The sequence below is a fragment of the Osmerus eperlanus genome, chromosome 13 (genome assembly GCF_963692335.1).
Source record: "Osmerus eperlanus chromosome 13, fOsmEpe2.1, whole genome shotgun sequence".
Taxonomy (NCBI): domain Eukaryota; kingdom Metazoa; phylum Chordata; class Actinopteri; order Osmeriformes; family Osmeridae; genus Osmerus; species Osmerus eperlanus.
Genome location: NC_085030.1, coordinates 8,432,116 through 8,459,064, shown reverse-complemented (window position 1 = coordinate 8,459,064; position 26,949 = coordinate 8,432,116). Strand labels below are relative to the sequence as shown.

General features: G+C 44.7%; 2 protein-coding genes across 4 annotated transcripts; one reads left to right on the top strand and one right to left on the bottom strand.

Annotated features, from left to right (window-relative positions):
- Nucleotides 1-1,093: 1,093 nt before the first annotated feature.
- On the top strand, nt 1,094-16,084 carry bcorl1 (BCL6 corepressor-like 1). 3 transcript variants are annotated; one of them, XM_062476377.1, is made up of 12 exons: nt 1,094-1,256; nt 6,845-6,932; nt 7,029-9,653; nt 10,026-10,146; nt 10,577-11,038; nt 11,443-11,651; nt 11,872-12,138; nt 12,299-12,465; nt 13,061-13,206; nt 13,384-13,461; nt 13,857-14,016; nt 14,109-16,084. In XM_062476377.1, the coding sequence occupies exons 2-12, from the start codon at nt 6,927-6,929 to the stop codon at nt 14,458-14,460; spliced, it is 4,593 nt and encodes a 1,530-aa protein (XP_062332361.1). In that variant the 5' UTR covers nt 1,094-1,256; nt 6,845-6,926; the 3' UTR covers nt 14,461-16,084. The 3 variants fall into 3 exon arrangements, with proteins under 3 accessions (XP_062332361.1, XP_062332362.1, XP_062332363.1); XM_062476378.1 differs by lacking the exon at nt 1,094-1,256 and adding an exon at nt 4,134-4,272; XM_062476379.1 differs by lacking the exons at nt 1,094-1,256; nt 6,845-6,932 and having other exon boundaries at nt 7,023-9,653.
- An 8,484-nt stretch (nt 16,085-24,568) lies between these two features.
- On the bottom strand, nt 24,569-26,410 carry mid1ip1l (MID1 interacting protein 1, like). The gene is made up of 2 exons (XM_062476546.1): nt 26,269-26,410; nt 24,569-25,755 (listed from the first exon to the last, which is right to left on the bottom strand). Exon 2 carries the CDS (start codon nt 25,666-25,668, stop codon nt 25,174-25,176), a length of 495 nt encoding a protein of 164 aa, XP_062332530.1. The 5' UTR covers nt 25,669-25,755; nt 26,269-26,410; the 3' UTR covers nt 24,569-25,173.
- Nucleotides 26,411-26,949: the final 539 nt, after the last annotated feature.

The window sequence follows — 26,949 nt, the reverse complement described above, 5'->3', positions numbered from 1 at the left end:
GCGCTGTGAAGCTATCATAATTGTTTGTATAAATAGATTGTTTATGCAGGACTTGAATCGTATCCGACAAACGCACTTTTTTTGTATATAAATATATTATTTTGTGAGAAATGGACACTCAAAGGACTGCTAGTGGACTCACTTGAGTGCTTCAATGTGGCTAGGGCTATCGCCGAAGTAAACCGTTTTGTTTCGTAAATATATGATGGGCCTGAAAACTGACCTCAATCAGCTTTTGTAGTTCCATCGTTACTGTAACCTGGTGGACAATAATTTGATGAGTTTTATATTCAGACAGTTATAAAATGTCTATAAAACCATACGTAATTCTGAATCAAATCAATCTTTAATATTTAACTTGGGGTCATCATCTTTCACTCAAACAGTTCTTTGCCTTCATCACGTTCGATTCCTATTTGCTATCTGCACTGTTCCATTTCGGAAGCCTGTGTAAGTGTGGTTGGCACATTTTCATTTCGAATCAACCTCGTGACGACCACCTAAAGCAGGGCATGGACAGTTCGCCTCTTTCTTAGAAGGTAGCCTAGGCTAATAGCCTACTGTTGATGAAAATGAAAATAAGAACATGTATACGAATAAGAACTCGTATACATGAAGAGTAATTGCTTTCAAAGAGTGTTATCATGCCAAATCCATACTTGATTAGAGGAATAATATAAATGTTCAAGTTATTTTTTTGTCTTGCCTTATGTTCATACTTAATTGTGCATTTAATTAGTTGCTCAGGGTTTTGACCCCCATTGTCCCTCATACAATGTCATGAACTAAATTATAATGTAATTTATTTATTGATTTTTACATTATATATTGCGCCCCTTTCATGGATGCAATATGATGGCTGTAATAGAAGACTGTAGCGCAGGGTGTTGAGGGTCAGCTGTAGAAAAACACGGTATTGTATGTATGTATGCGCAATATTGTGGGATAGACTGTTAACCCTACTCTGGATAATCCACATGCAATTATCGAGGGCGTTTATTCACAACCTGTTATTCACCTGTGGACTGTTCCGGCGCTAGGACCCAGGGTGCGCGATTTTTCATCTCCAGCTGCTGCGGTCTGAAAACTGGCGATGAGGGAAGATCGCGAGGACAAGCCAAAATGTGATACTGTATTCGTTTTACTTTAGAATTATATCCATAACACCCTACGGAAGTACACAACTCGCAAACTATAGTTTGTCATGCTCTGAAAATCACTCATTTACAAGTCCCGCTAGCAGATTGAAGCGCAAGGTAAGGCGGTGCAATACCATGCGATTACTAATAACAAAGGCGTTACTGGCGAACAGGGGGCATTAAAGGGGGCATTGCACAACGCAATGGAGGGCAAGTCAACTTCCAAACTTTGTTATTCGTAATTGTACAAATGAACGTGTATCAAACCATACATGTACGACTTAAAATGTGTCTTGTGTTATTCATCGTAGGGTATATGGCAATTCAGATATATCCAGTGCCACAAAAACGTGTCACATGTTTCTTGAGACAAAATCCTTTCTCAATACGCCCTGACTCACTTGGATAATTTTGCGGTGACTGAATCGATACATACAAATGTAATTCTCATGAATAGCAACTACCTCAAAAGCTGTTTTATATAGGCCATCTTGTCAGTCTAAGGTGGTATATTGCATCCTCAACCTGCCAAGTCAGAACATATCCCCTTAACTTGTTGTCTGCTCCCATATCTAGCTTACCCCACTTTATGTCCAGTTCCTGATATTCATAAATGGCAGGCCTATATTAGGCTATACACTGTTTGGTCGCGGCTGAATGGGATTCATGCCTAGCATTTCCCTAGCGTGTAAAAATTTGACAGGTAAACCACGAACTCAAACGGGACATGTCTGTACGAGCGGCATCTCTGGCGGCCTAGGTAACGCTGCGATTGCCAGAATGGCCATTTCACTTACAGATGACTGTGAGCTCAGTTCAAAGGGATATTCGGTCTTTCAACGGGCCTCCGATAAACATGCCTCCGTTTGTTATGAACGTTATAATATTCGTGCATGTCTGAGCATTAGAGGCCATATAGGCTAGTAGGTTAGACTATGTTGTGTATTTTGAGCAACTTTTTGAAATCGTATGACAGACTGGCAGTGGCAGTGACCGAGAGTCGTCGATAAGTAGGCTAGAGAAGCCCCGAGCAGCCGGTCACTACCGGGATAGCTCTTGCGCTGTCGTTGAGGTCTCCGGGTAACCCCAGCTCAGAAACAATGCACAATGTAGGCTGCCGATTACCGTTCTGTAATCTTTTTTTGAAGGTTGGGGTCCGTATGTTGATGTTATCAACGACTTGATTATTCGTCGTCATCCTTGTACTGTCATCAACAATCGAAGGGCGAATTTTACCACGCCGACACTCACGGATATCAGGGCTGCGAAATAGTTTACAGTTTACACTAACGCTCGTTCGATGCAATCGGTCATTGCGCTTGCAACCGTCCGAGAGTCTGGAGAGAAATAGGTCATCGTTGAGCAACAAACAAAACAATTTGATGGAAATAAATTAATTATCATTTTTTGTAGTAGCCTATCAGTGTTTTAGAAGTAGGCTATTTTATACCTTTGCCTATGCAGGCCTGATTAGGTATAGCCTGCATGAGATTGATGCACCCGATGCGACTAAGATTGCTACATAACCATATGTTTAGGTTTACAATTGCCTTATTCTATAATGAAGTACAGTCACACTCGTATTTGACCTTCCAAGGCAATAGGCTAGATGGAAGTTAAAAACACAGAGATACACACCTAACACGTTTTTTCTTCTCTTATAAATGTCCCCCAAATGTGTTTTTATTCTATTTTTTGCAGGTCATAGAACCAAATCACATTTGGTCCCAATGTACCAATAACAGTGTGTAGGCTAGTCCCTTTAACACTTTCACGTTTCAACTGTCACTGGGGTGTTGATGTGATGTAGGCCTATTCAGTTCATTTTTGAGAATGTGGTTGGCATCACATGCAGTTGGACTTTCATTACATTTTTCATTGCAAAATTTCAAGTGCACTTTACTAGGAGGGGGTGAGGCAATGTAGCCTTATGACATGAATGCCTGTTTTATGTGACATGATGTGTCATAGGCCAGTGGAACTGGCAACGTATAAAAAAATGGAAATGGGCTGATGATGCTGATAATTGATCATGCTTCTTGAGCCACTGAATGGTGCTTATTTGTACTGTACCAACATAGAGAAGCCATTGTCAGGTATTGAAGGGATTGGCTGTTGTTTATCAAAATGGTGGCAGTTTTAGATGGACATGGGGCCTCAGCACCTTCTGCAAACACAGTGATAGGCCTAGGTATATCATTTCCTGGCTCAAGCGAAATGCTGTTAACTAAGACAACCATACCTTGATCATGTGCTATCCACACATGGGCAACATTGGCCTATACCAAACTGATAAAATAATGTATGTATAAAGTGTTGATTGTAAGGGGTGGGGAAGACTTGAGATTAATTTGAGAATATAATAAGCTTGTTTTGTCTTGCGAGTCCACTCGCTTTCCCACCAATTTAGAGTTATATTGACAATGACAAATGTTTGCTAAAATCAATGATTGTTATTTGCGACAAACGCGTTCCATTCATACATCCTCAATAAAGCTTCCGTTGTTGTAGTGTCTAGAACTCTGTAACACCTACAACGTGAAAGTCGAGAGTGCCCCCCTCTGACACTCGCTAGGCTTTTGCTCCCTCGTGTTAATTCCGCTGCAATAGAACCAATGCCTCTCTCCCACTGTCTTGGCCACTTCAACTAATGCCATAACAGTCATTCACTGCTTTATTTTCATTAATGTGTTTAGGCTACTGTTTAAGGGTATTCAGAGATGCAGTCACTCGAACTAGGAGACCATTGTATGGTAAGGTCAATTTTTACTTTGCTACTTCGATAAGCTTTTTCAGTTTAGCGCACCGTTGCGATCCCTCTTTCCCCTTGAGCGGCTGGAGTCCTGCGTTGCATGCTGGTACCTGCAGTCCTTACTCCTCCCATCTCGTGAGTTTTATATTCTGGGCGTGGGTAACCAAACACTACAAGTCCCAAACTAGCTGTCCACCTTCTGCCCCTCTCTCCCACCAGACTAGAGACTGTAGATACGGTACGGACTGTCTTGACGAACCCCCCCAGACTTTCAGAACCGAAAACCGTCGAGATTAGTGAACAGCAACGGACAAGAGGCAAATACTTGAATATCATGCTTGAGTCGTGATACACATTGGTCACGGACTCGCTGCCCAACGGGTTCGTAAATGTTTATGCCATTTGACATCATTATCTTGCTTGCTAATTACCTTTCGAATTATTCAGTATTGGGGTGGAGAATAATCGGTTCGGGTCGTGCTCGTGAATGTCTTTCAGCACAGACGCGGTTTTGATAAAGGCCGATGAAAGAGTGAGTCAAACCAACGTTTTATGTCGCACGACCGGAGATAAATACTGTAGCCTGCCTAAACATGCTCAGTACTGTGTAATGCAGACCATTCCGCTTCGCGGAGACTGCTGCGCAGGGATCTGACATTTGTGAGGTATTTTCAACATTGGAGTTGTATATTGTTTGGTCTCTCGTGTAGTGGCGCTCGTTCCAGTATAAGTTCAGTGTTCATTGTTTCCTAACCCCCTGTTTGTTGTTCAGCACTTTTATTGGGCCATTGGTGTGAGCGTAGAACCAGTGTGAGGACGAGCAGTATAAGTTTCATATCCCCTTGCAATCAAGAGCAGCCTCTGAATTCTATAGGCTATACCATCTTAAATCAACTCGTTTATTAAGCCAGGTCAATAATTAGGAAAGCACGTCACAGACATTGGAGCCACCTCGTGGTCTCCTATATTGTGAACTATTGTGGTCATTAATTTAATTGTTTTTGTTGGTAGCCTATTTGTCCATGGATTTATGTTGATTGATGTATCAGCAGATATGTGAACGTCGGTTTGCTAGTGCCCTTGTTAGTGCGGATGAAGGATGTAAGCATTTGCCTTGTCTGTAGTCTGGCTCCAAACATTGTGTCACCATGCATTCATTTGAGCAATAAGTGCTTGGCATTTTCGCTGCTTCAAAAACATAGAGCAATTTTTATGGCATTTTTGATTATGTATTTCCCTGTCAGTCCTGGCATTTCATGTTGTGACTGATCACCTGAGAGTCAATGGCTATCATTGTGACTGCTCAACATCTCCCGCGAGCGAGCGGACGCCTGGAGTTGTGGACATTGATATCAAATTTAAACTCATTTGTCGATTCCCTTTAATGTTGAAATAAAGAGACGTGCCCCTGACCCACTGTACTGTCTGCATCATCAAATGCAGATTTGACACTCGAATGCGTCTCTTTTGTGCATGTGGGCTCCGGGCTTCACGTTCAATTGACCGGGAGCAAGTAACGGTAGTCTCGAGTCTGAGGGAGAGATGATATTAAATGTATTTCTGAAATGTTGCTAAATATGTAGGCTATAGCCTATTGGTAGGCCACATTACTAGAGCGGGGTTGACTTTGTTTTAAAAAGCGTTGTGTTGACTAAAGCGTGTGTATGGACTTATACCCCCCCCCCCCTCCCCAATTTGCCTACATCCGTGTAGACGAAGAATCGATGATGTATGCTACTCAGCGGAGAAGGCGACGTATCTGCAGCACAAAGACAAACTAGCTGTAAGCAACATGATTTCATACGATAATGAATGCAGACGCTCTTCGCATCCATTGAGCTGCTATGGGCTAAACAGTCCGTAATGCCGATTCCAGCGGAGAGACGACGCACCTTGAATGTCACTCATGTTTGTCGCTAACGTTAGGGATTTATTCCGGTTGCTCCAGCGGTTTCAGTTGCCCAGTAAAAATCTATAGAATGATCGGAGACATAGTTGTACTCCGTGTTGGAGTATTTGTACTCATTTCCTTAATTAGCGGGCGAGGTCGTCTACTTCGCACACAGTGTTTCACGTGTGTACGGGATGCATTGGGTTTATAGTTCTCCGAATGTGCTCTTCAGACAACAACGAAGTTGCTTGCCTCATGATGAATGCTTGGAAATGGAAAATGCCGCGCATACAGCAGAAATAAATAGTTGTATCTATTTATTTCAAACAGAACTTGTTATCCACGTTTCGCTCGCTTCGGCAATCGACCCATTTCCCTATACACCGCCCACATTTTGAGGGCTGAATTAAGTTTGATAGAGAGATCTCCAAACAGTTCATCTCCCTCAAGCTCTTACTGTCCTGTTACAGATATTGCTCTGTGGTCTGAGCCGTTCACCTCTCAGAAACATCTTGGCATTGTCACTGACCATTTCTCACAGACAATGGTGAGAGAGATGACAGACGACAGCTCCCATTGAAACTGAAGCTATATAACTTAAGTGCTTATTCCCCTTTGTGAGGTCTGAAGATCAGCTTTAGTGCATCCATTTTTGCCAGAAAGACACGTTAAACTGCAACTAAAAGCAATATGGAATGAGTGAAAGTAATCTTAGTTCCCTAGTTGTAATATAATAACAAGGAAGAGAAAAACAAATGTGTTCCTCAGCTATCCACATTTCATTATACCTTCCTGAATTGGGCCCCTTTTTGAGGAAATTGTAACATCTCTTACACAAGCTTCTTCTATTCACACATGTAATCATCTTTTATCAGCAGCTTAATATGGTCAATAAATCGATATATAAAAACTGAAACATGTTTTACTGAAGTGGCACAACACTTCATATACATATATAACATTGATAGTTGGAAACACACCCTATATCTTGCAAATAAGGCCTGGAAAGCAATTAGGCAATCCTAATCAATTCACATGATGTGGTCTTTATGTATTCAACAGTGTATGCACATGAAGTGGACCCTGTCTTGGCAGATGTGAACTCCACTTGAGGGATGCTGTGTTAAAAAAAGAAAAGAAGCATATGCAGGTAATACGTTTTATATAGACAGCTTTTAGTTGATGTGGCTGTTATCTGAGGGAATTTACTTGGCATTGACCTTGTCTAACTGTCCCTGTCATGCAGGTGGATCCCACTCCAATGAATTTAGGGGATGGAGGCAGGGTGAGCAGAGAGACCAGTGCTCTGAAGAAAGTGTCTGCTAGCATGGTGGGTAATCCCCCTCAGACGTTGTCCCCTGAGCTCAGAGGAGATGTACCACTCAGTCAGCAAAACAAAACCACCACAGTTCCGGACTGTAAGATGGCAAACGCCTGTTCAGAACCTGGCAGTTTCAACCGCTGTCCAGAGGTTCCCCCCCCTCACCAATGCAACAACCCAATGCCCGGCCCTGCCCTTGTAAGCTCTAACAAGAGAGCAGAAAAAGTGCCAGAAGTCCCCAAACACAACGCGGACGATGTCTCAGTTTTGCCCGCTCACCAGTGGCCTACTGGCACTAAAGTCAGCCCAGAAAACCCAGTTAATCCAAGTCACAGCATTGTGACATCAAATAAGAAATCACATACACAAACCCAGTCAGTGATTAGTCTTCCTACTGGGTTTCAGCGCTCAACCATATATAAATCAGGTCAGTCTGTTGCATTTCTTCCCTCTACTAACTTCTCTTCTTCGCTCTGCAAAATCACTCTTCCACCTGCGTTGGGTCAGATTGCAGCTTTGAGAGAGGCCACAGCAAGCCAGTTTCAAAAAGAGACCCAGTCACAAAGCTCAGGGGCTGGAGGGGCCCCACTGCTGCGGACCTTCCCTTATCACTACTCTCTGGGTCGAGGTCCCACTCCGGAGAAGAAAGCAGCCACATCCACCTCCAAACTGAAGTGTAGCTCTACGTCCAGCAGCAAGGGCTCCAAAGCCGCAGGGGAGCATAAATCCGCCATCGCATCCGTGGTGGCCTCGCCGACTATGGCTCTCCCTATACAACACCCAGCTTTAGGACCCGCTCCACCAAGCCGCTTCACCTTGTCTCCCACCGCCACCATCTGCTGTGGCTCCGCGCAGGCCGGCAGCACCGCTCAAAGCAGGCTGCTGAACCATGTGGAGAAAGCTGCGCCACACCGTGGCGTAGACAAGACGTCCGCAGGCTTCCTGAAACCGAAGAGTCCATCTGCTACAGACGACAACACGGCCTCCTGCCCAGTCGAGGCAAGAGACGTGCCTCTTGACTTGTCGGCGAAGTCGAAACGTCCGAAAAGTGTCGTCGACCGTCCCAACGCTGTTGCCGCAGCAGAGCATCACGCGGCTGCTCACGAGTCACATCAGAAAGATGCTCTCGACTCAAAAAGGCTGACTGCCTATGCTTCTACTGCACCATACCCAGTCTTGCCAATCACCCACAGAAATGGTGCCCATCAAAAACAAACCAATCGGCCACCAAACTCCCAGGTCCTAGAACCCAAGTCCTCCTGGGCAAAAGGATGCTCACAAGACTCCATAAGTAACCTCCCAGGAACCTATGTGGGCGTGGCGAGCCCCATTCTTGCTTCCACCCTACGTAGCAAAGACGGGAAGGGTACTTTTGTCGATGAGTTTCAAACGTTTGCCAAACAAGAATTTATTTCCATCATTGATCAAGGGGAGCAACTTCCCACCAGAGGAAAGAAGCCATCGTTTATGACAAAGGGCAACCAACACGTTCATGGGGTCAAGCACCCAAACAGCACCAGCCCTGCTGTAACACAGAGCTGCCCCTCCAAAGGGGCTTTAAGTACAGCCCTCCCTGGCTCTGCCAATGCATTCTCTCACCAGAAGCCGGGATCTGGCAAAGCAGCGACGTCATATTCTGCCTCTGTCATCAAGCCATTGTGGCAGCAACAAGCCCTCCTTCCTCGCCAAGGGGCTTCTGTTCAGAGAAAGGTCATGCAAGGAACCCTAAAGATCAAGGCCTCCACAGGTTCTGAGGGTCCCAAATTCCACAGTGCTGATCAAAGCCTGTCCAGAATGGAGGACGACAAATGGGATAGGATCAAGTCCCCTTTGTCCAATCTTGAGTCCATAGTAAAGCAGAAAGCTCTGGAGACAACTGCTCTGACAGGCGAGGGGTACTGTCATTTAGCACCAGTGGCATCCAGGAAGCCTGAAACCATGAGCTCACACACTGAGAGCAGAGACCCTCTATGCCGACAGACCACCACTACAGGAAGTCCTGCGGAAAACAAGGACGGCGTACCAGAAAGCCCGTCCTCCCAGGGGAATTACACGTTAGCTATGAGCAGGCTTGAGAAACACGAGTCCAGAGACAAGAGCGCCGAAACAAAATGTCTTGAGGGTAAACACAACGGACGCAACGAAAGCCAAGTCTCTACGAAGAGTCCTGCCCACACCCATGCTTTTGGAAGCAGCGCTAATAGAAACCGGATGGAGAGCAAACTGGCCCAGGAGTTGGAGGGGGTTCTGGTGAAGGAGGAGAGTGTGAAGTCTGGCAGCATCTCTCCCAATGCTAAACTGGAGGGGATCGCTCTGTCCATCCTCACAGGCCAGTGCACAACTGTAGCCGAGGTGGAGAAGAAAACCAAAGGACCCAAAGAGGAGTCCCCCACTGATGTTAAAGTTGCCCTCACCAAACAGAAGAAAGCCACTCCCAGAAAGCCAGCTAAGCAGAGGTCGCCGTCAGATCCTCTGAAGAAGACCACGTCGGCAGCTCCGAAGAAGAAGGAGGAGGCTAATGAAAACAAGAAAACTCTGCGTCCTAAAAAAGTAAGTCATGAATCAGTATGTTCTGTATGTTATGTTATGTTGATAAAAGTACTCAAAATCAATATATGCAGATCCATTAGAAATTAAAGGTATTATGAGATGGGACTTGTCAGTGCCTGTTGAAATACTCTGTTATTTATTGGAAATCGGAATTCATATCAGGTATCACATGTCTTATATTGAGCAGCTAATCAATATGTCATATATTGATTCATCCTCGTAGAGGCCTGATTGAAGTTTTCAACTCTCAAGTGGCTTATACTAAGCACCACAGTTTCACTATATGCTCCTTATCACCATCAAAGACTTGTGAATCAATCGTCTGGATGACCCATTAAGTCCGCTCACTCTGCCCCTTGCGTGTTGCATCAGAAGAAACCATGTAGTCCTGTGCTGGAGCAGACGCTGTCTGTGGAGGAAGAACCTTCACAGCGTGGAGCCGGAGCGAGGAGCAGCCCCTGCAATGGGGAGCAGGCCGCTCACACCCAGCCAGGTGGGTTCCCGTTTGGCATCCCTTCTCGTGTCGCAGGTCAACACTCGTCTGTCAGCTGTTCATGTCTCGAAGTGCCTGAAAATGTCAGAGTCGTAGACGCAACCAGCCGTGGTGACTCCAGGAGGCGGGCAGGTCATGTAGCATCAAATGAGTATGGAATACTCCGCTTGCAATTGCAGGCTGTCAGTTGTAATTGTTGTTTATTGTATGCAGATACAGACACTAATCTGGTCACGTCAGATATGCTGACAGAATTAGGAGCATGGTGTTAACAGCCTCCCTATAAAGGGTGTTGTATTACAGCATAGTGGTGAGCGGCCCCCGTTCTTAAAAATAAATAATCCTAGATTCCATCAGTTAACGATTGTTCTGTCGGCCTTTTGTCTCAGAGCGTTCCAAGTGAACGTGACTTTGATTGGTCTTGATACAGGTATTGGCAGCAGCTCAGCTCCCAGCCTACAGAGCCCCGAGGCTCCAGTCAGCCAGTCAGTCGGCGGCTCCGGCAGACCCAGCAAGGAGCCAGAGACCTCCGAGAGCTGCACCCCCCGGCTGAGGAGGGGCAGGCGGAGGGCCGACGAGGCCCGGCTGGACCACTGGGGCTTTTGCACTCCCTCTCCTCCCCCTCCTCCTCCCCCGCCTGCACCTCCCACACTCCCCGCTCCGCCCGTCCGACGCCCCAGAGGGCGGCCGCGCACCAACCCCCTGCCGGAGCAGGGCAAGGCCAAGTCTGCAGTGAGCGCAGAGGGAGAGACTCCCACGCGCAAGAAACGGAGGCGCTGCCGAAACAGGAAGTACCAGAATGGGGAGTACATCACTGAGAGAGACAAGGTTGTGGACGGAGAGGGGGAGGAGATCCCAGAATCCACCAGACACGTAACCAGAGCCGCAGGAGGTACAGCAGAATCTTACTTTGTGTAATTACAGATGTGGTTCTAACTTGGACAATTTACCGCGAGTTCTGTCATTAATCATTAACAATTCAGTGGCCCTGCACTGTTATTCCAGTTGCTTATTATTTTTGTTTTGTCGTGCCTTTTGTTGTTTGTGGTGTATATCCTTCCTGCCTCACTTCAGCTGAGAAAGATTGTATGTTCCTATGACTCGGATAATGAATATGGGTCCCTCCAGGTCCCTTTGTTCCTGCAGCAGTTGTCTACATATAAATATGGCCCTATAAGGGCTCTGAGAGCACACCCTTTAGTCTGGTTTAGGAATGAAATCACACAGGTGCAATACCACAGCATGTCTACATGTCCCTCTCCCCCTCTCTTCTTAACCTTCTCCTTGTTGCCCTAGACTTGAGAACTGGCATGTACCCGCGCCTCAGTGCCTCCCTCACCTGCCCCTCTGCCAGCCCGGAGCTGACCCTCAGACGGCCCCCGTTCACCCGCTCAGGCTCCGTCCGCCTCCGTGAGAAGGACGTCTCCCCGGAGCCCCCAGAGAAGCCCTCTGGAAAGAGGAAGTTCAAAAGCAAGCACCTGTGCGATCCTGAAGAGCAGAAGAAGGTAGGAGGTTCAGCCGCCTCCTCGCAGGCTGAGAGAAAGTTTGCATTCATGTCGAGTCCTTAGTTGAAACGCAACTCGACATGAAAACTTGAGCTCTTACTGCCCCCTTGTGGCATATGTAATAACGTCTATTTAGTCTACTTTATTGACTCATGGCAGCTATAATGGGGGGCCTCTTGCTGTTCCACTTCACCTCACACAACGTCCTCATTACCTCCAGTTGAAACCCAAGCGTGGCAACTTGGGTAAGCGTTCCTCCCTCATCACTACGGACGAGGAAAGCCCTGACGCAAAGAAACCAGCAGGCCTCCCGGCCACCCCCAAGGGCTCTCCCTCTCCCCTATCCAATAAGAAAGGCTCGTCAGTGAAGGGAGGAGCCCCGGAGTCTCCGCCCAGTCGGCCTGTCCCCCCGGAGGTCCGTCGGCTGATCGTCAATAAGAACGCCGGAGAAACTCTGCTCCAACGAGCCGCCCGATTGGGCTACCAGGTACTGCAGCTCACGCCCCTGTGTGGCGGGCGGTGTGCTCTTTCAACCTCACGCAACACCTGGTCAACCTCCCTCCCTTCATACTGAAACTGTTTTTGCATGGAGTGTTATGGTTTGTATATGTTTTTTGGGCTGACGTGCACCTTTCTCTCTACTACAGGATGTAGTGCTGTATTGCCTCGAGAAGGACGTGCGAGAAGTTAATCGCCGGGACAACGCCGGGTACACTGCCCTCCACGAGGCGTGCAGCCGAGGGTGGAGCCAAATCGTCCAGGTGCTGCTGGAGCACGGAGCCGACGTCAACTGCAGCGCTCAGGACGGGACGAGGTGGGCCTCGTCACAGGCCTGGGCCAAATGGACCCTGACCGTTGTTCTGAATAATGTGTCTGACTGTGCGGTGCATCCAGCCAAGAGCTCCTGTCCGTCCTCTGTGCATGAAACCACAACGTCGGATCTCTGTGCACTAGCTTATGCGAGTCATGTGTAGACAATGTAGTCTGGCGTCACAGTTCACAGAGCAACGCCACTCCAAATGTCACGCTGTGGTTGCATGTGTTGGATACACATTCTCGATTGCAAAAGTGCCTGTGCGTGTCAGACTGTATGCGTGCGACATGAAGGCCTGACAGAGGCTTGTCTGTAGGGTGGTTGTTTTGGTCTTAAAAATATGGGACTTATCTCAAGCGCTGGGGTAGATAACATCCCTCTGAAGTAGGCATTCTTTGTTTTCAGTTGAGACACGGAAGCCAGTAAAGTAGCATATTTGACCACACACCAAACTACTACAGTCAATGCCGTTCTCCAACTGACAAAAACAATGACGTCCATTTCAGGGTGTTTGGTAACTGCAGCATTACGCGAATGAGATGACCCGTTTGAATGTAGCTGACATATGACATTCCACGTTGCATCATTTCCGTAGGCCCATCCATGACGCGGTGGCTAGCGACAACCTGCCGGTGGTGTGGATGCTGCTGAACCACGGCGCAGACCCCACCCTGGCCACCTACTCTGGACAGACCCCCGTCAAACTGGCCCAGAGCCACAGCATGAAGACCTTCCTCAAAGGTGACCTATCAGGTTACCTCCTTTTCCACCAAATGCACCTTGCATATTGATCACGTTGCTCCTGTTGTGTCAGTCTTCTCAACTCTGTTGTCGGTAGCGGCATTAGTGTTTCCTGTTTCGAATCTCCTGTTTCTAGCAGTCTAATGGGATGAGTTGTGTTTATTGGTTGGGCTTCAGAGTACTTCACAGATCTGGAGGGGCGGGGTGAACAGGACCCCAGTCTTTCCTGGGATTTCTACAGCAGCTCCCTGTTTGGTAAGAGACTAACTACCATATTGTTTGAGTACAGTAGTTGACTGTAAGCCATAGCTCAACCTGACCCTGTTCATGGAGGGCTGCCTGCCGCCTGCTAGGTGTCTGCTCCAACCCTAGACTAACCCACCCCATGTTGATAATTAGCTGTTAAAATGCAGACTCCGATGAGATAGAACTGGGGTTGGTGTGAAAACCTAGAGCGCAGCTGCTTCTCGGGTGTGGGGTTGGGCAGCCCTGCCGTAGCCTCCCTAGAAGGTAGTATTGTTGTTTTGGGTAGACAGTCCACTAGGTGGAGTCCTAATCCCATGTGGGATTAGGCACATCCCATGTGGGATTAGGCAGGAACAAGGTGCAGCAAGTTCAACTCAGTTCACATCTCTGGATCTTCTTTGCAGAGTCTGACCAGGAAGCCTGCTGGGACTACCTGCTCTCGCAGGAGGAAAAGGAGGAGCAGGAGGAGAGGGATGGGAGGAAGGAGAAAGACTGCCTCCTGTTTGAGTTCTCCTCAGAGCCCCTGCTACTCTGCTACCATGTCCAGGTGTCACTAACCCAGGGGTAAGTTTGCAACGCACAATAATTAACACTATTTTAGTCTCTGTGCTCAGAAAAAAAAAAATCTAACATGGTTTGTTGTTTGGCGACTGCAGATTTTGCAATTGGTTCCTGTTGGCGGACGTCCTCAAGCGCCTGAAGATGTCTTCGAGAATATTCCGGGCACGGTACCCGCACTTTGAGGTGGTGAGCCTGGCCCGAGCGGAGCTGCGTAGACAGGTGTCTATCAGCCAGGTGACCTCAGCCCCTGCGCAGCCCCTGAGAGACTCCATAGAGGGGCAGGAGGAGGAGGAGGGAGAGGATGGAGAGGAGAGGGAGGGCTCTGTGGAGTTGGTGCGCTGTGTTCTTGAGCTCCAGGGTCTTCTGGGCTCCTCCATCCACGTCCTACACGAGGAGGACGAAGGGGAGGAGGGAGGGAAGGACAAAACCAGGCAATGCCACCGGTAGCCCCCACACTCCCACCTTCAACACCACATTACTGTTTCCCTCAACCTTACCCGCCCCACCCCCAGATGTGGAGCCGTCCATTGCAGTGAGGGTCATGGCTTAAGACTGCTCTCCACCTGCGTCACGGGGAGGAGCAGGTCTCAGAAAGGACCTTGGACCCTGCTGCTTGAGAATAGAGGCCACAACAACACAAGCAGGTGTGAGTGCTTAGACCTGGAAAGAAACTTTCAGGGTCCTATCAGTTGGGATTTTTCAGTACCCGAGAACTGTTCTGAAAGCATTTTTTTTATTTTTTATGATGATGTATAACATTGTAGTTATATATGTATATCTTGCCATCAGGGTAAAAGCATTTGGTTGAAATGTAGTCTTGTGGCAAGGAATGGATTACATTTAGGCCTTTTTGGTTTTGTTCCGTTTGTTTGTTCCTGAGGGAAAGTGAATATTTTCGGTTGGAGATAATGCAAGGCTTTTTATCTTGGTGAACTGTTGCGTGCAGCTAAGAAGCTTATGGCCAGCTAACAGAAGCAGGCAGGAAGGCCACTGGGCCAGATGGTTCCTGCCTTAAACCTGGGACACAGAGGCCGACAGAGAAGAGACTATGGCACATATACCCTTCTTCCCTAATACAAACACATCTGGCCATCTCACAACCTACAAGTCCCTATTTCCAGCATTTCACCTGGAATATCACAGAATATTCTCAAATTCACCAGTGGATGGATGTGTAATTGACTGTTTCTTCTGTCTGTTAATTTTGCCGTGTGTCTATCCTTTACCCACCTAGCTTAAACTCTTCATTTAGATTTTGAACAGATTTATCGTGAGGAAATTGAAAACAAATGTGTTTACAGATCGCAGCAGATTGGAAAGATCTCACTGTATTTTGTTTTTTTCCCGCTCCTCAACGGCCCACTTCCTGTAATGGAAATGATGTAGAATGTTGGGATACGAACGTCCACTATGCTGCAGAACACTCTGAGGAGGGACAAACATAGCTTATGTCCTCTCACTGCAACACTCTGAGGAGGGACAAACAGAGCTGATGTCCTCTCACTGCAACACTCTGAGGAGGGACAAACATAGCTTATGTCCTCTCACTGCAACACTCTGAGGAGGGACAAACAGAGCTGATGTCCTCTCACTGCAACACTCTGAGGAGGGACAAACAGAGCTGATGTCCTCTCACTGCAACACTCTGAGGAGGGACAAACAGAGCTGATGTCCTCTCACTGCAACACTCTGAGGAGGGACAAACAGAGCTGATGTCCTCTCACTGCAACACTCTGAGGAGGGACAAACAGAGCTGATGTCCTCTCACTTCAACACTCTGAGGAGGGACAAACAGAGCTGATGTCCTCTCACTTCAACACTCTGAGGAGGGACAAACAGAGCTGATGTCCTCTCACTGCAACTCTCGGCCGTCCCTCAGTTCCAAAGTGTTGAAGATCCCACCGTGCTTTGTCGCGCGCGTGTTTTTATTTACAATGTTTGTTTTTTGTGCTTAATTTAATAGTCATTAATATATTTGACCTCTTATGTACCTGAGACTATTGATGGAACTTGCTTTGTATGGTTGGTGCTTCATTTTGAAATGTAACTATTAAGGAATTCTTTATCCTGAGGTGTGTTGTTTTTCATTGCAGACAGTATTTTAAAAGGCAGAAGTACAGTTTTATTGTACTGGTGCTAAGATAGATTTTGTGTTGACAATCAATGAAGTTTTTGTTTGAAGTTAAAAACCAATAAATGCTATTTAAGATGAAGAGAAAGAAATGTAAAGAAAGAGTATAGTTTCATTACCTATGATGAAAATGGATAAACATCAAGAAAAGTAAAGGACAGAGCTGCTTGTGTGAGTACTGTTTAAAACAGGATAACCTTTTAGAAATCAACCAGAATAAAGCATGATTGTGAAGCATTGATTTTTGACTTCTAACATATAAATTTCGAAATTTTGTAAACTGCTCCTTTTGCCGTTTTATGTATTTTTAAATGTTATTTAACTATTTTATTTCCCATATTAACAGTTAGTACTGTAATGTATAGCAGGCATTACGTGCGATTGCGATATCAGTAGGGTAGTAATATTCATTTGAAACTTGATTGTCAACATGATGTCAGTGTTTTATCTAATGTAGGATCATTATGTCATTCTTCACTGGAAAGTCTTGTTTTAACAGTCCTTGGGACATCTGATAAAAGCCATTTTAGATAATGTCATTTTGAATTGCTCAGACCAACTGCTGGGGTAGTTAACATAAACTGTACTCATAAACCGCAGTTGGACAGAAAATACATAATCTATTTTTGGAGGTTGTTGATCCTGCAGAATACATGAGCGTGCAGTGATAAGGCTTCCATGAAATCCACCCTTCGAGGGAACCACCACCTAATTGTCCACAGAAAAACAGGTTGTTTGGAAGGAAGAAATGTTTGGCTATGTGTGTACACATTCATGTGGAAAGGTTATTGACATTGCCCATTTTCGATGAGACCAGGTCTAATATGCAGTTAATTAATACACTAAATGTTACTCTTGATAAGTATTCCTGAAATAATTGCGAGCAAATGAACAAGCTTATTGTTGGCTAATATTTTGTGATCATCTTGTTTAAAAGTTTGAATGTAATCTCAAAATGCCCACTGGCCATTAGGAGTGAAATTCTAACTGTAAATAGATCCAGAATCCAGCAGATGGCATATGGTAACTGCGAAGCAACCAAAATAGTGCCTTGGGAGGAAAGATGGCTCCACAGAAGGAAATTCCCCTAACTGATCTCTACAGGAGGTTTCCAAAACAAAGATTAAACTATTCCTGGATAAATTACTCCCAACCTTACCTTGCAGGCCACAATTACTCTGAATTTGGGTGCATGAGGAAACAGAGACTATTATATCATGCCCACTGATAAGAAGATGAAATCTATTCAGGAAGTTGTCTAGTTTAGTCTGGTCTCTCCCTGGTCTGCTCCTGGCAAAAAGTTCCCAGGTATTTGTCAGTTAACCTGGGATGTTAGCCAACACAGAGCAGCTGGCAGGGTGTTACCCCTGCTGAATATTTCCTTGTGCCATTATGTGTTTCTCCCAGGACCCAGGATTCTTTCACAGACTTTGAAGCATCCTGATCAGGTTTCCGAGAATGTAATGCAGTACCGAGGGAAATTGATCTACTATCAATAAACCATGAGAACAACAGATTTTAATATAGACTGAAAATCCACCTGCTGGAGGGAGAGAGAGAGACAAGGAGTTGAAAAAGCAATGAAAATTAATCTGAGAAGTTACCTCTTAGGATTTGTATGTGCTGTACATTTTTAACATACAGTATGTGCAGGCTGTAACATAACACAGTGGCATTCTGACAAAACCCCTTATTGGGCCCCATAGTACTGCAGGACTGTTCATTGTAGAGCATGCTGGCCCCCTGAGGTTACTGCAGTTCAGTCATTTGCTGAGCCGTCTGTGTGAGTTGCAATGCAAACCTTATCACCTTATCGTAGCTGCACAAACATTCTACCTATTTGATTAGCATGAAATGTATGAATGCAATTTAGCTTTTTAAATTCATTTTAATTTCAATTCACCAAATTAGTCTCTTGTTACAAACCATTTCATAACTGGATTTTTTTTTGACTGACTGACTGACTGCATCTTTTTGTGCTGACAAAAGTGTGTTAGTTGAATGCCAGAAATAGTTCCTGTTCGAAGGACTTTACTGGGTTCAACTGGGTTGGTCTGCATGGCTGACTGTTAAGTCCTGGAAAGGGAGTACCATGACATCACAGTGTATATGGATTTAAGACTTCAGAACCTCCCCTTCACCAAGCCCCTGGGATCCTCTAGAGCTCATTGGCTTACTATTCTGGAGTTAGGCTCGCTGATTGGTTCAAATTGAGGGCAAGTCTCGACAAGACCCTGAATGACTGAATTCAAAAAGGGGGAATAGAAAAAAGTGCTGAGTTTTTACATTGTTCATATGCAACCCTAACGAAAGAACATGAAGAATAGTCACCAGTGCACATGGTGTGATTGCTCAAACCAACATCCTTTCTTTGCAGCTCAGAGGTTTCCTAATTCTTTCTAATTACTTGAGGTTCCAACATACTGAGTAACGTAAAAAGTACTGCCAGGTCACTGTCACAGAAACCCTAACCCCATGCTTGAACTAATACTTTGCTTTCAGCAATGCAGCAGATCATAATAGAGTAGGATGCCTGAACAAACTAAATGTAAAATAAAGGGTGAGAACTAACCCTAACTCTAACTTTGCGGAACGATTATATCACATAACAACCCATTTTGAGCTTTTTTCAGATATGTCAAATGAATGGTCAATAACAACACAAGTTGTTTTCTTCAAATGGAATATTCAGCTTTAGGTTTCCCTCTTGCAGGAGTTTTGAACATGAGCACTCCATTCTGATTTTTTCAGGGGGTTTTGTAGGTTGTATATTATCTGTTTGCCCTTTACCAACCCTTGGTTTTGGTTATGTAACAGTCACTTTTGAAACCCTGCAAAGGGGAGGTCTCCTGTGCTTGGCTGAGCCAGATCCTTCCTTTTTACCCGTTTTCTTTTGAAAACCACTTTTACTTGACTGAGTGTTGACCAGAATCTTAAACATACCTAATCTGACAATATAGTCAAGATTCTATGTTGTTCTCTTGTTTTCTACAACATTCTCAGTACTTCCTCATGCAGCTACAGAAATGCGACTATGAAAGTGCAATGTGGTTTCCTTTGAATGCTTTTGTTTGCAATAAGAGAGTTGAGGACAAAGTGGATTGTTATTAAACGTGTCCTTTCAGTCGGTTCCCCAGGGGAGATTATCACAATCCAAGTCCCATTTTTATGTTGTTACTTTATTTTATAAATGGCTCCACAGGCCAACTTCAAAATGTCTGCCTGCCATATACTGAGCCTGACCTCAGCTAACATGCTGAGCAATACTGCCATATACTGAGCCTGACCTCAGCTAACATGCTGAGCAATATAAAAAAGAGACCGTCATTTATCTGCCTGTAAATTACTGTAGCGTCTGCCAGGTAGGTAATAATAACCTAACAGAGCCTACAGTGGACTTAAATCCAATGCTATGTTTGACTGCAGCCTTGTGTCGGGAACACATTTTCTGAGCTCCTCATGGCTAAATATAACAGGACAGTGACTGTCGAGTCAAACTGTCGAGCATTGCCACAGATCATACTGTAATTGAAAGACCTTGGCCAGACACTTGGACGTGTGTGCACGTGTACAGCAGGCTGTCTATGTCTCTCCAGTCTAGACATCTTTACAACACCTTAGGGTCATTGGTCATATTCGTATTACTCTGAACTTTCCTTTTTCATTTTGCCTTTCACTCATTGATTGTATGATTGAGAAATAACAGGGTTTTCTTTTTTGCAACTGTCTGTGTTGCAGACTGTATTGAAATTACATGAGCTGACTTTGAAAATACACTTTTACCCTTTTTATGAAACCCAACCGATCCATAAGGGTCTCTCTACATTTGAAACAATTTGGTTATACTGTAAAGACCTATTACAATTTATAAACATGGGATTTCCCATGTGTGAAGGTAAATCTGAAGCTCCAATGACGATTTTGATCATATGGACCCCATTATGGAAGTGCTGACATGGACATTACACACTGACAAATACAGCCGGTGCCATTATCTTGTTCCGGTCATGCAGATTAGATTCAATGAAATGGTTCTGCAGGGGATGGAGACGAGTACTGACCTGTTAAGAACCAAGCTCATCATCTGGCTGTGTGTCCTCTGGCTCTATCCATGAGCACAGAGCATCTCCAGAGCAGGGTTAAAAGGGAGAGCAAAACTGATGGTTATCACCGACCTAACAGACAATTATTGTTAACAGACTCCTGGAGGAAACAAAAGCGTTTGTGTTAAAGGTGTACGGCCCACAGAGATAGCCCCTGGGAAGATGACACCAGTTCTTCAGTTGAATTACAAAATCTGCTTTTCTGGAGCTTTTTGACTTCACAGACGGTGGCCTTTGGGACTGATATGGGGGGGGGGGGGGGGGGGGGGTAATGTGGATGCACAATGACTGAGAAACAGGAGCCTCAACTGACCTATATAGATGGTCCTGATAGAGCTGCAGTCTATGTCCTCAGTGTGTGTGAGCAGACAAGGTAAGCCTAAAAGAGACAGCTTGTATCAAGCTGCAAGCAGCTCCAGCTGAGTTCCACACCCCCTTGCCTCTTACATAACCTCCAACATTCCACGCCTGTATGTTCTGCACGGAGCGGGCGTACTGAGCAGAAATGCTTTGTGAAAAGCATAGAAGGTCAAGCCTCCCGGTCTGAGAGTAACTGTAGGGTGACATGTTCATGTGCATGCTGCTGAAGACAGATCCGGATGGGGCCTTTGTCCCTTGGTGAAATTCGGATAAATCTGAGACTAAATCCACTTGTAGACTATCAAAGGTTTAGCCCTGAATAGGCTTTATCACCACTGATTTGATTTGAACATTTTCCACAGGCAAGAAACTCGAGAAACCCTCAGAAACTCAGTGTTTAGTGTTTGACGTAGGCGATCTGATTTCACCCACCAGTAACACAAAAACACACAAAGCAAACTAAGCCTGTGTACGCGATGAGCAAATGAGCAAGAGGGCTTGGTCCTGCCAAGCTCCTATCAGAGGCGGAGAGGGAGGAGGGGCAGAAGGAGGAGGAGGGCAGGCTATGTGAGCGCTGAAGGAGCTCACTGGGTTCAGCCTCAGTGGGAATGCATCTGTATTAATGGGGAACACAGTGTTCCCGGGCCATGCAGCTGCAGCCAAGGCTGCAAAGACAAAAGATAGTTTTTTTATCTGAGTCAGAGTGACCTAAAACATTCCCATATACACATATTTTGACAGATTAGGGCAATATGTCATTCATTCAACTTCAGAGATCATCATGGCTCTGAAGTCTTGTATTCAGCCAAAAATAAGTCTTTGAATATTTTGTGATGCAAAGCATTTGATTGTTTTTTGCATTCATTGATTGTTGAACATTTAGAAGAAGTCTTTGTTTTACTTGACATTGGCTTAATGTAAAGTAATTATTGGATTAAATCAAAAGCATTGTAATAGACTGCAATATCCTCTTTCAGTTGTCATATAAAAGTAAAAATAAATCATCTGTCCATTGCTTAAATTAAGATTCACATGGTTTTATTGTTCTACATGTCTAGCTCAAGGGCAATTCCCCTTTATACGGCTATCAACCAGGTGAATAACCTGGAGATATAACTTCCTGAAAAGGACTTCACTCATGGTGCGATGCAAATAACAGCCGTTTTTGTAAAAGCTTGCTCCTCTGCTGCCTAGATGCTCCCTCTTTCAGGAATGTTGGTAATGACTTGATACAGCATGCTGATCCTCATTAGTTAGTCCAATACAAGGCAGAGTATTGTAAAGAGTTAGACACAGGCTGTGGCATGAGAGTCACCGGCTTGAAAACCAGCTGATTTTACGTTGGGTTAGCACTTGGCAACACCAATAGCATGCCGACACACAAGAAGCCAGAAAGGCTGGCAGTATACGTTACAGTCCACAGGAACCGTAAACAGCAAGTTAAGCTTGAGACTGACCTGTTTACTTGCTTGTAAATCAAATAAGACTAACACTCTTTCCCTGACATGTGATTTAGAAAAACTAGTTAACATATTCTCCACAAGGGAGAATTTTGCTAATGAATGATATTCAAAACCAGGAAAGTTTCTTGTATCTACTTCTCTGTGAATGTGAATTATTTATTAAAACGTGCCAGGAGTTGGAGCAAACGTGCATGCTAATGTTGACACTTGGAGCAGCTCTGTTGGCACAGTTAGGTGGAGACCAACTTGAGTGATAAAAGGAGAAAAGGCTACAGGTGTGGTGGACCTAACGTTTAATCTATGATCCGTACTATCTGCAACCTCTGGTGTATAATTGCAAATCTATATACTGCTATTATTAACACATCCATATCGATTTAGCTTTCCAGCTGTCTGAAAATATAAAGATCACTATCTGACCAACTTTGGTCACAGTTGCCACGTCTTGCCCATGCCAGCTGAGAGTGTTACAGCCATTGTGCAACACTCCATCAGCAAGTAGTGCCAATAAGGCATAGCAGGCATGGATGTCCAGGGCAGCTGGCTGAGAAGGCCCGACTATCTGAACTTGTTCGCCGTCTCGTTTCAGTGATCACGCAGTCCGACAGTGGGCTGCGGCTCGAGACACACAGGTTGACCAATCACAGAACCCTGGGGGTCTTTAAACACTCCCACGTGTCCCAGGTTCGGTGTCACCCGTCTGATCCACAGCCCCCCCCCCCATACACACACACACACTGCATTTCACCCCTTAGGAAGATTGGCAAATGACTTACCCTGACACCCTAGTGTCAAGGACATGGTGATTCAAGGTTTCTCTCATGACAAGAGATATAGTCCTGTGTTTTTCAATACATAATAATTCAATTTTATGACCAAAATGAAACCTTAACTCTTATCTGAGTAAATGTTTCAAACTCAGATCTCCTTGGCTACATGTGAGATCACAGTCTATGTATCAAGTAACTTAAGGTCATCCTAAAACGTACAACGTGCACTAGTATCTGATGTTCTCCATGAAAGACTGATATCTTATTTCAGGCTGTGTAGTCATTTTCTTGAAGTCAGACTCTTATGACAGATTTATGAGCAATTATGATTTCACTCAGCAGATTTCTGCTCTTCCAGAATAGACAATAGGCTAATTTAATTATCAACCCAATCTTGTGTATCACAATACTGTAAGTCTTCAATTTGTCCTTCTAACATGCAATGTAGTCTCTGAAGCAGTATTAATCTGGGTATAACATGTAGAAATGGAATTACTATTCATACACAGCCTTACCAGCTGTCAGCATCCCCCCATCAGTGGTTGACCCATTTCACTTGACTGGGCTGAAGGGTTGACCAATTTATCTACAGTGATGATTTACAGTCATCTCCTTTGGGTCATTGCAAAAGAAAATCTGAGGGCAGAGGATAGACACAGCCTCACTCAATACTAGCTCCACCATGCTGTTGGGTCAGAGCAGCTCTGGGAGCATGGCTCTTTCACCCCCAGTGTCCTCTGGTCCCTCTGTACGTCCTCTACCACTCTGCAATCTCTTAATCACTGCAGCGCCTTTGAGAGAAAAAAGCTTTGTTACCCCATTGGCTAATGTTGGTGGAGCTGTTGCTAAGGGGAGGGGTTGAGAGAGTGATGTAGGTGGGAGTGGGTGATATTGGCTAAATCCCAATGAATAATATGGTCTGATTTCTGATAAAGGGTTTCAAACAAAACCCACCATTTATATTTGTGTTATCAGCATTTTTGTATTGAATAATGAGTATTGGTTAAGAATTGGGTCTTGCCAAAAGAACATTTGGCAGGTCAATGGCTTGCTGTCTCACCACAATAAACACCTACAGTGTATCTTATCATGCCCATGTGTATTTACCTAGGTCACATCTTTATAGCTGCTTGCAAAACCCTGATCTGAGCAGCTTAGTTATGTAGAATAAAAAGAAATTACACTGAAAAACCAGGAAAACAACTAATGGAGTGAAATTGGGTATATTACGCACCATTGGAAATCATGCATGTTAACATTATTGCATGAAGTTGGTCCGCTTCAAAATATTGTTTCTGTTCAAAGGTGATGTAGTCTCAAGAAGTCCCCATTGATGGTTCATGAGCACAGAACCTCCTTAATGTCAGAACCTGCTTTCAGTTATTGTTCCAGATCACCTCTAGAAAATGCATCCCTTAACTTGCATACACCCACCATACTTTGGTAAGTGCAGCATGTTTATATAACAGTTAGCACTTTAAAGCATGTTTATCACATCACCCTATATTCCTCAGTAGTAAGCACAAACTGAGTCTATGCAACCAAGGGGGTATAACTCGATTAAGTAAAGATGACGCCCTTGCTGAACCTTGACCACTAGTTATATCCAGTCACTGTCAAACTGAAAGTACATACAATTTTTTTTTGAATTCTTTATTCTGTGTTTACTGCATCTCTGCTTAATATAAAAAGTTCAAATACTCAAGTGACAATACATAGAAATGAAAGTAGCATTAATAGACCTTGTTTATTTTTTAATATCCAGACATGTGAACCTACAGAAGGGCTGAAATAAAAAAAAACTACCAGGAGTGGTGCGTAGTATTCATTTTAAAAATTTAGGCCCTTGAACAGCCCAAGTCCTTAATGTCAAGGAGGGACAGAATAACCAGCATTCCAAATTCTCCTACAGTTAGAAACCGTTACTTTACAGACAAGACAGTTCCAACAAAGAACCACTTCAATTCTGAGTAGTGAAATGTCAACTCACATGTACCAGAGCCACAATTAAACTACTCAGAAAGTTCTGCAAACCCTTTTAATAGAACATACTAAACACTGCATAACAGTTTGACTTCATTGCCTATACACGTTGAGGGCCATGTGTAGGTATCAATCAGATTGGTTTACAGTGATGATTAACAGAGCTTTAAGAAAGAGGGGGGGGGGGGGGGGATGGGGACACTGCTCAGACAGGATTGAGAAGTCACAAGGTAGTTCTGGTCAGCTCACACAGCCTGTCAGACATCTTACATTAGGAGTGTGAGGCCTCCCATGACAGTGCATCCAATGCTTGCAGGTCAAGCAGTCCATATAGAATCCAAATGTGGCTCCTATCTCATGAAGTTGCCACCTCCAATTTCTCTCTTGTAGCGGTTAGTGAGGTGGTCTGCCTGCACTGTGAGTTTAGACAGGACACCAAACAACCCTCTAAGATGGTAGTGGAACTGGTCCTCCAGGTCTGAGCCCTCGTCACCAGGGAGGCCCCCTGTCACAGGCTGCTGCTCCTCTTGCTTGACCGCCATTTCCAGGAAACTGGCCCCACCGCTCATCTCCCTCTTAATTAAGCCCCATTCCATGTCGTTCTTGATAGACTTCAGTAGGAGGTAGTGCTCGTACATGTCCCTCTGCTTGTTGGGAAAAGGCTCGTTGTTATTTTCCACCACCTCTGGGGGATGGCTCGCTTGCTGCTCCTCCAACGGCACATCCCGCAGGAGGCTTGGCACCATAATGGTCTCGTCCATGTTGTTGGCTGCTGCTATGAAGCGGTGCATCACGTTGATGAGGGAGTGCTTATTGCTCACGGTGTCGTTGCTAATCTGCATCATTGTGAAGGCTTTACGTTTACTTGAGTTTCGAAGTAAACAGGTGGCGTCAGGCAGTGTTCCTTGATGGATAGGCTTGTCGATTCAAATCTGTAAAATGGGAGTGAAGATCGTTAGGGTAGGAGAACATGGATGTCAGAATTGTAACATTTTAATCAAACAATAACCCATGTGCATCGAGGTCGACTGACGAACATGGTTCCCTGGGAAGTGCTAACATTGTAGGCCATCAATATTCAACGCGCTGCAAGACGCTCAGGCACTGCTTTCATTCACAAAGAATCATTCTGATGTACAATAGTTGCATGACAATATTGTACGAGGAGCACTAAAATTACTGCATTAGCCGACTAGAAGGCTCTTCATAACGGAGCTTAAAGGCTTAACCTGGCTTGCTACCGCATCTCTTCCTGCCAGTCATCGGTTTATCGATTGCGTATCAAAATTAGATCAACATACTGTACTTGATGTTATTACTTCAACGAAGGTGCCTTCAATTTTATTAACTACGACATTTAGCATTTAATTTATATTAGTAATTTCGGACATCCATATGACCTTGCCCTTTTACAGAGGAAATAGGTCGGAAAAAGGGCTACTGACCTGAATCAGATGGAAACCTGAGCAAACGTTTAGATGATGAGCAGATGAAAACCAATTCCAAAACGTAAGCAACTCAGGCTTCTATCTCCATCTGCCTGGAAGAAAAGTATGGACTTCCTCAACCTATTGCAAAGAACGGTGAGCTTTTATAGTGGCAACGCCGGGTGCATAAACACGCCCTCTTCTTTTTCTAGAGAAGAAGGCGTGATCATGGACTGAGCGACAATGATAAAGACCAATTATAGATCACATTAAGGTATGTGTGTCTGTCAAGCGATGCTTTGTGGATTTGTCTGCGTAGCCACTTCCATACGACTAAACAATATAGATACTGTCACGGTTTCATCCACATAGCATACCGTGCAATCTTATTTTGACAAATATACCGTTTTTCGAGGAACAGCGTTAATTTACAAGAATTTGAATCTATATTCTACCTCACAAAATATTTGTGTGCAGTACTGCCACCTAGAGTCTTTTTTAGTATGAAGCCTCTAAACTGCAGTTTCTCGAAGTGTTTCACTTTTGTTCACTGCATTTAATTACTTTTATTCTATTCTATTAATAAGCTCGATATATTTTGCTATTTATGATTATAAACCTTTTATGATTATAACCTTAAGAGGTTTAGGTGTTTGGTGCTACTTAATATTTAGGCTACATATTGTTTGTTCAATCGCA

Bases quoted from the DNA above. Each gene is read 5' to 3' on its own strand.
- bcorl1 (XM_062476377.1), top strand. The intron at 12,466-13,060 runs GTGGGCCTCGTC...TCATTTCCGTAG, and splicing joins AGCGCTCAGGACGGGACGAG to GCCCATCCATGACGCGGTGG. The intron at 13,462-13,856 runs GTAAGAGACTAA...TCTTCTTTGCAG, and splicing joins CTACAGCAGCTCCCTGTTTG to AGTCTGACCAGGAAGCCTGC.
- mid1ip1l (XM_062476546.1), bottom strand. From the start codon at position 25,668: ATGATGCAGATTAGCAACGACACCGTGAGCAATAAGCACTCCCTCATC.